General features: G+C 39.0%; 1 protein-coding gene across 2 annotated transcripts in view; it reads left to right on the top strand.

Moving 5' to 3' along the window:
* The window catches only part of LIN28B (lin-28 homolog B), an 81,925-nt gene that overhangs the window by 28,317 nt on the left and 40,343 nt on the right, over window positions 1-13,265 (top strand). For both annotated transcript variants that reach the window (XM_040058966.1, XM_040058965.1), the window contains exon 3: window positions 12,491-12,675. In XM_040058966.1, the coding sequence (XP_039914900.1) occupies window positions 12,491-12,675 (185 nt within the window). The remainder of the gene's footprint in view (window positions 1-12,490; window positions 12,676-13,265) is intronic.

The raw sequence follows: 13,265 nt of genomic DNA, 5'->3' as shown, positions 1-13,265 counted from the left end.
CATACCTGTTCTGGCATAGTGTAGTATGAACAAGAAGCATCTGCAGAACTCAAGTTACTGACAAGTCACGTTTTCTGCCAGCAGGAGCTTCCTAGCTAACCTTTGTTATACTTTGTAATGGACACTTTGTGTGGCCTGGTGTTTAATTTGGTTGCTGTTTGATTGATGGATTTGATGAAGCTGGGTTATGGGGTTGGCTTTAAATTACCTGTGTGTTTTCATGTGCTCATACACGTGTATACAAACTGTGATAAGGGAGTACTGAGTTTGTACAGTCAAGAAGGAACACATAGATGATACTGAAGCTGAAGTCACACACCTAACAAGTCTAACCCTTTTTTATTTCTCTCACTTTAATTTGTACTCACTTGATTTTTATGATCACCTATTACCTGCCCCCTTCCATTCCATAATGTGTTGTGCTTTCAGCTACAAATGGCTGCATCTTACATAGTAGCCAGAAAATAAATGCTGTATGTTCATATGTCACTGAGAGGAGTCTAGAAAAAGAAAAAATGCACAGAATTTGTTTCCCACAACTCAGCTGGGTTTCTTGCATTATAGTCACTAGATGATGTAGCTCTGATTTTAGCCTTTGTAGCTTTTATCTTTCAAACACTCTAAGAAAAAAAATTAAGCTTGGGATTTGTTTATTTCTAGTGTCAAAAGCAAACAGCTCAGGGAGGCAGGCCACTTTTACTGGACCTGTAAAGGAGTAATATAGATGGTAGAGATTTCAAGCTGCATTTTGTTTATTATGGATTTCAGGTTTTTGGGAGCACTGAGCTGTTGGTGTGGGTAGGAAAGGGGAGGGCTGGAAGCTTTCACTGATCTTATGGCTGTCTGTGAGAACAGACACACTAATGCAGCAAAAAGACTGAATGGAAATATAAATATGTTGTAGTGAAAAAAATGGAATTTTATATAGTTCTAGCTTTTTATCACATACGAAGTGTAATGTTATGAGGAAGAAAAATCTTCAGCCAGAAATAGGAGGAATAACATAATTAGGGATGAATCTTACCACAGATGGGTAGAAGGACAGATAATGGAAGGATGTTACTAGGTGAGGCAGATAAACCTTAAATGTGTGTTTGGAAGGGTTTCTCCTATGGATCGCTTGCCTTACAACTGCATCAGAACTCGTCATCTGCCTGGGTTCCATAATGAGATGTGTCTGGCGTGTCTGAGGTGTAATCAACCCACAAAGCAAACACATTCAGAATTAGCAGGCTGATGCTTCTGGGTCTACTCTCCTCCATGAGTGTTGATGGGAGCTGTGTCAGCACATTGCAAGAGGAAGGACTTGTCCTTAAGGAACCCCTTTGTGTCTTCCTGCTGCAGCTGCTCCGACCCTCTTTCAGGAGGCCTCAGAAAACATTTACATTCTTTGCCAGAGCATGCTAAAATTGGGACATAAAAATGACAGATTCAATAATGGAGTCTTAAATAATATTTAAGTAGTCTTGTATTCTCTGCAATCTGAGCTGCAGCCAACATTATTGTCACTTGATTGATGCTGTTGTATGCATGATGTTCCAATTTCACAATTACTTCCTACTTAAGTAAACATAATCATACCCACAGAGATAAAACAGTATTTTAAAAGTAAAGTTTTTCAAGGATTTCTTATTACCTCTCCAATACATATGCTAACATTAAACAATTTCTCTTTTATAATTTATAATTTTTAGTCTTCTTCCATAAAAATCACTTTAATCTGCCTTCCATTTACTTGAAAAGGGTTTTGCCTTAAATGCTGTTTTCTCATTTTTATCACTGCAAATTCAGAGGTGTTTCATTGAAACGCAGGTTATGTCTTTTGTAACAGAATATAGGTTTGATAACAGAAATGGCTCCAAACCAACAATTTCCGTCAGTTTTTAAAATCCAGCTGTTCAGGGGACTAGTTCACAGTTAAGTTAAAAATTAAATATTCTCCCAAATACTAAGTTAAAAGTGCTGCTATGTTCAAGTTACTTTTTGAGTCCTCAATGGTATCTCCTCCCACTGCTGTGAATTCCTAAAAAATAATTTAATTTTAAGTCAGCCTTTCATTTCCTGTTACAACCAGTTAGACATTGATTACTAGTTTCACTGCTATCTAGTACCTTGATTGTCATGTATTTAGATAATCTGCCACTCCCTCTTCTCAAAAAGAAAAAAAAAAGTGATTAATATTTGAACTATAAAATAACCTTGTGCTCATTCTTCATCCAAATCAAATGGGTTCTTTTTTTCAGCCATCTGAATACCTAATAGATATTTGTAATTCTGATAAAATTGTATCAAATGAAAATATAGCTGCCTATAAGTTAGGAGAATCGATGTCATGCTAGATTATCTAGTTCAAAAAAAATATTATGAATTGAGTAAATGTGTATAAGCTGCAGTACAAGAATAGCTAAGGAAGCCATAATTAAGGAATCATAGAAGTACTAGGGGCCTTGAGTCATAAGTTAGGAATTGTTAATATAGTATAAAGATTGCTGTTAATTTTGCTTTTATTGTAAAGGGAGAAGGGTTTTCATTTTACAGGACAGATAATGTTGTGAAATGAACTAACCATCCCCAATAAAAAAATTCAGCCTTAATAATTTTCAAAAATTATTGCTTGTTTTATAAGCAACAACATTTGAACCCCACCAATTTTGTCAGATATTCTTGTTTTATTCTCGTGTGCATGGCAACTTTGATTTTAGTAACCAAATATTCTAACCAGTATTTTATTTGTGTCTTTTGCTTGTATATTGGCATATTAAGTAAATGGAATTAAAAACTAGATGGTAAGTATAGCTTCTGACCTCCAAATGGTTTAGCAGCATTGATGTATTGCCTGTGGATGGCTTCTTTTCTCTTGTGTAGGACCTTGCACAGTGCAACGTGAGCTCTTGGTGGGAAGCGAGATCACCTGTACCATGAAAGTAAAAACTGTATTTGCCCAGAAGCTGGTGAATAGTTCAAGGGAGGTGTCTGTTTACAAGAGAATGTATTTTTTATCTTGAAATTGCTTAGAGCATGGTTACTCTCGGTTGGTTAAAATACCATGCATGTTCACTTACTCCCTCGCTCCCTGGCTCAAAGGGGCTTTCAAGCAGGCAGCGTTTTTCTCTGAAGAATGTGAAGAGGTCATTGAAGGATGGAGGAGCTTTGCACTAAGGCAGCTGATGGTAGTTTTCAGAAAACATTCTCTGCAGCCTGACCTCGGGTTTCTCAGGTGAAGTTGCAGTCACGGTGCTGGGCTGGCAGGCTCCAGTTCTCAACCCAGGGCCTGGAGAGGGTGGAAGTGATCTGAGGACAGTTTTTCAGCCTGTAGCCCGTAGGTAGCTGGGGAGGAGGAGAAAAAGGGAGGTAGGGGCAGGGGTGGACTGCCATCATGGCCCAAGTCAGAACTGATCTGTAAACCATTCTGCTCCCAGTACTTGACTGGGAAGAGGGGACAGTTGGCGTGTCTGGGGCTTTGAGAACCTGCAGATGCTGTAACTATCCACCGCTTCTTTTTCACAGCTTGGTTCTGGCCCTAGTCCTCAGCCAGCCAGGCCATTGCCCTCGCCCAGTCCTTGTAAGGCACCAGCCCTGGTTTTTTGGCATTACCCAGCCCTTCCACCACCCTGTCCCTGGCCTGCTGAGAAAGTCCAGTAGCTACATCCCATCAGGATCCAGCAACCATCCACTCCTCTTACCTCTATCCTTACCACCCCAAAGTCCTACCTCCATTTACTGCTCACAAGTAAGATTCTTTCTGTCCTGGTTATTAGCCTGTAACTACAAACATAACCTGCTACCCTCGCCCTAATCCTCTGTTTCCCTTTTGGACTGCAGAGTTGTTGGTGGCTACCTGTTACACTACACTTCAGGAAGAAAGAGGCAGGTCAGGATAATTGGGTCAGGATAATTTTGCTATAAGGATAGGGTGAGGAGAACAGGTCCAGGTCTCCATATGTATGCTGATTTGCCGATTCATTTATTTAGAATGCAGGGGATTTTTAGTGTCAGACTGTGGCTTCTGTAGCTTCCCACAGTGTTAGCCATTCTTCTGTTTGCCAGTGAAGTGTGAACCACCTAATTTTCTCATGTGAGGGGTTACAAAAAGGTGGATGAACTGCTTTCTTAGAATTTCCCTGGTACTATTTTGCAGATGGTATACAATTTAAAAGTTAAGAACAGCTTCCTCAGAAATGGATGTTAAGGGTCTGTAGTAAGAAAACATGACTCTCAGGCCAGTTTTACGCAGAGGAGGGGAAAGGTGCATGTGCAGAGACATCCTGCTACATCTGAATTAGCAGATCGCAATCTGGGCCTAATTTATTTTTAATTAAATGCAGCGTCTTGGGATGGTGGGAGGTGGCGAGGGAGGTAGATAAGAAACCTTTATATAGGTTAAACATCTCTTGACACAGGGGGTGTCATTCTTGTGCATGGGGGTGTATAGAGGAGCACAGAAATGAAGCTCCCAGACGTTGTCGAGCAGGCATGGAAAATAGAGGTGCTGCAGTGGAAACATGGTTAACGACACCAGAAAGGTGTAGTACATCGGGAGGAAACTGTGGTTTAGGTGACATAACTCTGCCATTGACTCTCTGCTTTCTACCAGGGTACGTTTTTAGTACTTGACAAATGCAGCAGACTGTGAGTTGTACATTGCGCCTTCCTGTGCTTTTGATTCCCACCTCTGTGGAATGATGTGCATTGAAGTTGGCTGATTTTTAGATCTGCTAGAAGAGAACTGTGTTTCAGTATATTCAGCGTGCTTTTTAAAATGAGTCAAGCATAGCCATGCTCTGTTCTGTCCTCACCATTAAACCATTATAGGAGAGATACCTGACAGGAGACAGCTTAGGCAAATCCATCTTGCAGGTTTTGCTGTATTTGTATCCATTCTGGAAGAAATGAGAGAAGTGGACTTGGTGGTTTTTATGGATTTTCTGATGGCCCACTCTGTTCTTCTTTTTTCCCAAAGAGAAAGGGAAAAGGTCTAGGATTCTGTATGATGCCTCCTTTCTTCACATAATAGATGAGCTGCAGGAGTGGTTTGTTTTGACCTCTGCCTTGGAAATTTGTGTTTTTAACATACTGAAAAATACTGTGCCTTGGTGGTCTACATACTACAGAAGTATGCAGCTCATGATTTTTTCAGTTTATTGCACATTGTCAGGGGAAGAGATACACCAAAGTCTGATGATGGTTTTCTTCCCTCTTGGGAATTTTTCCACTTGGAAGCATCACTAAAATAGAGTTAATATCAGGGTGCCTTGGAGAGTCTGGTCAGCTGGACATCAGGGCCTCATATCCTGGAAGAATAAAAAACGGGTGGGAAGAAAGAGCTTAATCCTAATGAAAATAGAAAGAGGATAATCTGCCCTGTTTATTGATTGCATAAAAGGTCATGTTTGTTTGTTCCTAATCTTTGTAGAAAAGAGCCTTCGGGTTTCTGCAAAACTGCTTTCCAGCAGATGAGTATTTGGAACAGAGAATGAGGTGGTTTCACTTGTCTGAGGGTGGAATAGCTCAGTGGTGAGTGAAGGAAGGAAAGGGCCCCCATCCTGGGGCATCTGTGGGGCTCCCAAAACCAGTACAGGCAGCTGGTAGGAAGGGAAGGGAGCTTGGAGGTATTTGACCATTGGGAGACCATCAAGAGAAGAAAATGCTTCTCATCAGGGGAACTTCTGAGGGTCTGGGATTAGTAGTGTGAGATTAAATTATCTGAGATTGATAGTGTGGTTTCTGGAGATCACTGAGGTGCAAAGTGCTGCACAGGACAGCCTTACCTGCCATGGCTGCACATTCACAAGGCTTCTTTTGAGGTGTGCTGGTGGATTTTTTAACTGCATAGAACTGATTCAGGGAGCAGAAACAAAGCAGAAATCTGGTATTGCTAAGAAGGGCTAAAGAGTTTTCTTCCTGAGACAATGTGAGGCTTTGGTGGGAAAGCAGGAACTTCCCTTTTGAAACTGACTGAAGTGAGTCAATTCTCTCTTGTGCCTAGTGTGACTGATGAGAAAATATTTAATCTAAGAAATGAGAGAAGAGACTGGTTTGATTTTCGTGCCTGGTATTAAAGCACAGAATGAGTAAAACTGGGTAAATGAGAATTGCATATGCAGTAACATAAATGATCTATGCAAAGGAGAAAAGGGTGAAAATTACTGAACAGAACACTAGTTGTGTAGGTGCTGCACTAACAAAAAATGCACTTACTATAGCAAGAAAAGAGGATTAGGTCAGGGAAGAAAAGCAAAAGATATTTTTATTATCCTGGCTCTTTTTATTAGTATACAAAATCAGAGCAGCCACTGCTGAATGTATAACCAGATACAGAGACAGTGAGAATGAATAGCATTCATGGCCTGAACACAAATACTTAAAATTATGCAGAAAATTGGTAAGATTTCATCAGTGAAATTGGCACCTTGGAAACAAAGAGTAGCATGGACACAGTAGAATCTATTTGGTCAAAATCACTTTGTGAAGGAATTACGGGAGACTTGTTGTAGATCTCTAGCTTAGATTTATATACAGACAACATGTCTAATACTATGATATAATGATGTGGTTTTTCTGTACACAACCGTCAATAGTTTTCTTACCAAAAGAGTAATTCAGAATAGAGGTTGTGTTATTTCGTGCTTGAAAGGAATTGCTGACCCTACAGGAAACATGATTGTTTAAAGAATGAAGATAAAGCGTGAACTGTGTTTGCTTGGTTTAAGTTAAATGAGATGACAAAAAGTTGGTATTTTATTTTAGGATGAACATGTGTTAAATTTAAGAGAACTGTTTAGTAAATACAGGTGAGCTGAGGTACTGGAGACTTAAACAGAGAAAGGGTTCAACTTGAATCCCAAGTAAAGGAAAAGGAGAACTGTGGCAAATTACCTAATCATTCTAGCAGAGACCATTTTTTGGGGAGGGCTGCTGGGTTGAGAAAAGGTAATGAAAAAAAGGGAATAGATTATCAAAAGAAATCTCTTATTGGAAGTTGTGATGGAACAAGAACTGAAAGTATTATGCTGAGTTGGAATTCATTTAAACTTCTTAAAAGTTAAAGCAGTTGATAGAAGTTTCTTTAGATACATAAACTGAGAAAGAAGAAATCCTTCTGTTGTAGAGGGAGCGTGGTTTTGAATTAGAGAGAGCCTTTTGTTCAAAAGTTAAATAAATACCTTTGCGCACTTCTCAGTAAGAAAAATAACAGTGTAGCAACAGCGACAGGATGATGAATGGAAACAAGGTTATGAACATGACTGCGGTCATGGTGGAAATTCAAGACAGAAACAAATTCCAAGTAAATAAAGGTGTGAAATTGCAGTGTACCAGCTGCATGTAGTTGCTGCCTATGTACTAGTTCTTTCCCTACTGTAAAGTTACTTGCGGTAGCTCACCCTTTCTCATAAATGTTTTATACATGTACATGTACACATTTATACGTGTACATGGCTCTTCCTTGTCTTGCAGCTGAAGTGCAAATCTTTGAGAAATAATGTTTTGTAGCTCTTTAAAAGTTACTTTATGTTATGTTACACTTTGAAAAAACCCTGTAATGCTGTAGAGTTTGCTTTTTTTACATAAAATATTAAAGAACACATTCTCATCTCAAAAAGTTGCTGTTTCCACTGTGTATGCCCTAGAGCTCATTGAACTTTTCTGTGAATACATTTAGCTCACTGGAAAAACAAAAATCTATCTCTGTTTCCTCTTCCTCTTATCCTCCCCCCTTCTTTTTAAACTGGGTTTGTTTCCTGTCAGATTAGCGAGTTAAATTGGCTTATGGGGAGGACCAAAAGAAGTGCCAGATTTGGTGCAAGATAAGCCTCTGGGAGCAGGAACAAACCCTTGAGGGTCAGCAGGAGCAGTGTTGAGGTGTTTTGCGAGTGCCCATTCTTCAAACCCTGTGTTAGTGCAGCAGAGCTGCACGTTTGCTCTTGGAGGGGCTGTTGTTCAGGGTAGTGAATTTTTTGTTTGCCTTAGCATTCTGCCTGCAAAAATACACGGTCTTCACAAACCTCCTATAATGAATTTTTGGTCAACAGCAAAAGTCCTTGTAGAAGGATTTGTATCGTGCAACTGATAGTATTTTGCGTGGGGTTTGACCTAATGCAGGGAAGAGCACTAGTATGCATCCAGTGTAAATTGTTTTACTTCTGGGTCCTCTCACTGTGTGTACCCTTGCTTTGCTCAAAGGTTGATGGCTCTTGATGAAACTGTACGAGGTTGTTTTGGAGACATTTTCTTATAATCTTTATTGCGGTTGGGCTTTAGAATATGCTTTCCTTCATGTCTGGATTTAATTGTAGATAATTTTGGAGGGAAAACAGTTTTCTTACTTTGGGAAACTCAGCGTACTGGTGGCGTCTGGTCATTGTACTGAGCAATCAATCAATCACTAGATAAAAAAGGGCAGAAATGAGAGATACAGAAAATAAACGAGGTAAGCAGAATGCCACCAAATAACTTTTCCCCCTCGTACCTCTAAAGGATTTAATGTCTGCAACAGCAGCTGTTGACAGCCCTGACTAGAAATGGGAAAGCTCTGATGAGGCACTTACTCCTCACACTTATTAAAAGTAATGCACACATATCTGGGGCAATTGGGCTCCTGTAATGATCCTTAATTCCGAACTTCCTTTCTTTTGTAGAGCCTGGTGAAAGCTGTAAGCACTCCCTGACACTGCCCAGGAATTGGTGCGTTTCTTTGGGGACCATTTTGCTAATACAGTTTATAATCGTTAAGTTTTGATTTTTGTTTTGTAGTAGGTATTGCTTGTAACAGAGACATGTGGGATTTTACATTAAGATATCTATTAAAAAAAAAAAAAAAAAAAAAAAAAAAAAAAAAAAAGCCCAAAACAACAACTCACCATAAATGGTCCTGTCAAATTAAAGAAATAGAAAAAAAAAAAAAACCAGCTCCAGTCTGAAACCACTGTATTGACTGCTGGTAAAATAACGGTAAAGTCTCTGACAGCTGGAAGAGAAATGAGGAAAAGCATGTTGCTTTTAAGTTTTTCTCTTTGTTGGCGGTGTGCCCATACACCCCATTCAGGGCTCTAGAAATGGTTCACTGGCTTGAAACTCTGGCTGCTTTTAATTGTGTTGGTTTTATTTGTTTAAGTAATGGGAGGAAAATACTGAGCTAGGTCTCTCAACTTTAAATTATCAACTTTACAGACATTTATTTTGTCCAGCTCTTCAGACAAGTTAAGAGGGATTCAGGTTTTAGATTTGTTTTGCTGGTTTCCAAATGCCATTTTTTCACAATGGCTTTGAATTGTTACTGCACCCTCAGAGAATCTCACCATGAGCTATACATTTGCACAGTAAGTCAGACAGCACCAAATCCATCTCTAACATTGAAAAGCTGTTGAGATCTATTCAAGGAAAGTACTGTGAAAGTCATTTGAAGTGGGTTTTTTTTCAATATTCTTTGTTGTTAAAAGTGCTCAAAAAATGCAAAAAAATGTACACCTGCATAGCATGTGATTCATGAAAGCATGATTATTGCTTAGGCTTTTAAATATGTTTAAAAATCTCTTGTAAATAGAGTGCTTTGTTTAGAAATAAAGTTCTGTTGCTAACAGTGAAATGAGAAAAATAAAAACATTCTAGATTACTAAAAACACCCTGCTTTAAGTTATGTTTTAAGCAAGTTGTTTGTTTGTTTTTGAGGTGAAGTAGAAGACAATGTTACGTGTATCAGATATCAACCTTTTGGCATTTTTTAATAATGGTAAAACTTAGGGGAAAAATACATAACTCTTATTGAGACTTAGCTGTATCTTCATTAAGTTGTAATTAAACAAGTAGACAAGCATCCATGCTGTGTTCACTACTGCAGGAAAATAAGGGCTTATGCCTTTGAGGTTCCCTTGTGATTAGCACCCATCTGTGTTGTACTGATTGTCTAGTTTCGGAACATTCAGCTGTGCTTATTTTGGACAGAATACACATTGTTCAGTTCTTTCCTTTCATTAAGATTTCCCTGGTGGCCACTGAAGAGATGTGGAAGGACGTAGAGATAGACTCATGCCACAGGCAGTGTCTGTTGTTTCAGTTGAAGAGTGATGGTGTCTTCTTTGGGCATATTCTGGACTTGGATGTTTCTTCATTGTGACAAATATCCCCTTATTGCTATACAGACATTTCAAAGTGGAGGGCGTGCTTGAAATAATACTGCCTTCCTGGGTTGCTTGTTTCTTTGGTATATGTACAATTACTGCCCTCCAATTGCATTAGTAAGAACATTTGCATTTTTATTTTTTCATGCCTTAAATTTTCACTTTTTAAAAAAGCCAAGGTAATTATTCAGGGAACAGATAGTATATATTTCTTCTTTCATGCATCCCACAACCCTCCCATGTTATTCCCCCCACCTTTTAAATAGTGCTCAACCTCTAGTGTATAGAATCAGCATTTTGTCTCATGTTTCACACTAGTACAGCATGTGGTGGGAGAGCCAAGTCCACTAGAACTGCACAACTGGATAAGCAAAACCAGCCTTTGTCCTCATGAGTGAAGCTGTATTCTTGGTTACTTTGGCTGCTGGAAAAATTAAAAGCACCTGAGCCACTCAGTCAGACCAGCAGTTGGTAGTGTCTTGTGCTGGGTACACTAAGAGCTTGGGATTTCAGGAAGCTGAGGCATAGGCGCTTTCACATGATTCCATTAAAATAAATATTCAAAAATATTTTATAATTTAGTCTATTAGTGCTGTGAAAAATACTTTGCAGTGGCACCCCTTTTCAGGAAAACACGGAGAAGTTTAGTGACACAGGTCCCCCAAGATAGCTCTGCTGCAGAACCAGGAATTGTAATCCTGTTCTCCTGTCTTACCAGTACTGGGTTAGGATATCAGAATCAAGGAAAGCCTAGGTTGGAAGGCTCCTCCTGATTTCATCTGGTTGAACATCTTGCTGAAAGTAGGGCCTAGGACTGGGTTATTCAGTGCCCTGGTAAGATAAGTCTTAACTGTTTCCAGCAAAGGGAGCTATTCTTTTGGGCTTCTCTTTAATTCTTTCTATAGCGAGTGATTTCTCCTTGTGTCTGAAACTAGCTTGCTCTGTAGCAGCTCAGGGAGAACTGCTCTTGCTCTTGGTCCTGTTCTCTGTGCATCCTTGTGAAGAAAGCAACTCCCTCTTTGTGTGCTGTGAGCTGTGTAGGTGTCAGTTCTTGTGCTCTGTTAAAAGAGTGTCTTAGTGCTGCAGACCTCCCATGAATGGTTACAGGGAGCCCATGCCAGGGATTGCCATCTGATTTGTACGTGTTCCTAGTTGCACTTGTCGAGTAACAGATGTGAGTCGCGTGTCACTTGGCTTTTTTGACATGTGACTGATTTGGGATGGCACCTGCAGTGAAGATCTCCTTCTGGACTCTGTGGTTCAGCCAAGTGAATGGTAGAGAATGGATTAAGAATCAGTCAGGATACATTGTTTTCTCTTTCCTCTGAGGAATTCATGAACAAAGGAAGAAAATATGTGTTATAACTATCCTGAAAGACTTCTAAATGCGTATAAATTGAGGTATTTTGTAATATTCTCTGTGAGTCCAACTGATCTCATTCACCTACTGTGTAATTTCTAAAATAAAAGTGTACTGCAACCACTTTATCTCCACCACCCCCAAAAGCCTCCCTGTCATTTAACTCAATGATCGTTTTATTTAAGAGTTTGATTAATCAGATTTGTCCTGGAATGCTTACTCACTTAATTGTACATAATTCATTTGGAATCGTGATGAAAATTTTCATTGTATCAGAATCAGTGGTAAGCTCCTGTTGACTTCAACTTGTGCAAGATTTTTCTACTGCAGTATAATATTAAAATATTTATCTTACTTAAAGTATTTATTTCACTCGCCCTGATGGTGAAATTTCCTTTTCTGTGAATGAAAATACAAACCCATACATAAATCATGCTATGTAGATAAGATTTTTGGTGTAGTCAACAGAAATTCAGCAGCTCACTAGGGCTATTTGAATTGCCCATGTCCTCAGACTTTGTTCAGAGTGCCTTCCTTGTGCCTCTCATTCTTGCTGTATCTTTGATTCATCTTCGGAATAGCAGACCCATGTCTCAGATACAAAGAATGCAAATTATGAAAACTTTGATCATAAATTAATTTGCTCTGAAGTGAACATTTGCTCTCTTTCCAGACCTTTTCACTTCCTGAGATCTGTTAAGAATTTTTAAGGGTTTTGAGAATACAGCATTTCTTCCGCTTCATCCTATAGCATTCATCACGGAAAAGGAAAATGTTATTTCAGTTTTGCTGATACTGAAAATGGCTTTTTAAAACTTGTTTAGTGTTGAATGGGGTTTGCAGTGTTTCCAGGACCGTAATCTGTAGAATCATCTGCTGCAGCTCGCGCAGAGGAAGCTGTTACTCAACGTGTGCGTGTTGTAGGATGGTAAAAGGGGTCATTTGTCCTGTTGATTATAAATGTAAATACTGTTTTTAAGGCAATGGTAACCAAGAGTATTTTTCCTATTTACAGAGCAAGCTTTACATGGAAGGATTTAGAAGCCTAAAAGAAGGAGAACCTGTGGAATTTACTTTTAAGAAATCTTCCAAAGGCCTTGAATCAATACGGGTAACAGGCCCTGGTGGGAGCCCCTGTTTAGGAAGTGAAAGACGACCCAAAGGGAAGACAGTACAAAAAAGAAAACCAAAGGGAGATAGGTAATTACCTTACTTTGTTATTCCCCCTTTTTTTTTCTTTGCAAGTTTTTCTGGAAATTATGTTTTCAGCATTTATTTGTTTGTGAAAGGAAACCCTTCTATGCAAATTTGGCTTTTACATGTAGCATAGTAATTTAATTAAAGCTGTATCTATACAACTACATCAATCACCCACTGATTAGTTTTACTTGAGAAGGTTTTATTAAATTAGAGGGAGCCTGCAAAAGAATATAATACTGTTTTGAAGATACTGCTATTGGACTGGAGAGAAAGGTCAGTCTGAATACAGGTGAAATATGTATGAAAAATGTCATGTTTAGGTGAGAATTGTGCATGCTAAACAGACATGTGCAGTGGGGTTTTAAACTGCATCAGTAGTTTCGTAAAGAAAAAAAATGTAGGTGCTACAGTAAGGGTAGAGATGTATATAATTTGATTATTATATTTTTACTTAGTGAACAGAGTATAAGGTGTTCCAAAGGTTTTAATTCCTGGTGGTCTGAGGAACTGTTGTAATAATACTTTACAAATTTCTGGTTAATTTTGATTTCTGCACTTCTCTCTACACATGTGGAGCAGTCTGACTTTCA

The sequence above is a fragment of the Hirundo rustica genome, chromosome 3, assembly GCF_015227805.2.
Source record: "Hirundo rustica isolate bHirRus1 chromosome 3, bHirRus1.pri.v3, whole genome shotgun sequence".
NCBI lineage: Eukaryota > Metazoa > Chordata > Aves > Passeriformes > Hirundinidae > Hirundo > Hirundo rustica.
Note: the sequence above shows the minus strand (reverse complement) of the source record. Positions and strands in the feature narration are given on the sequence as shown.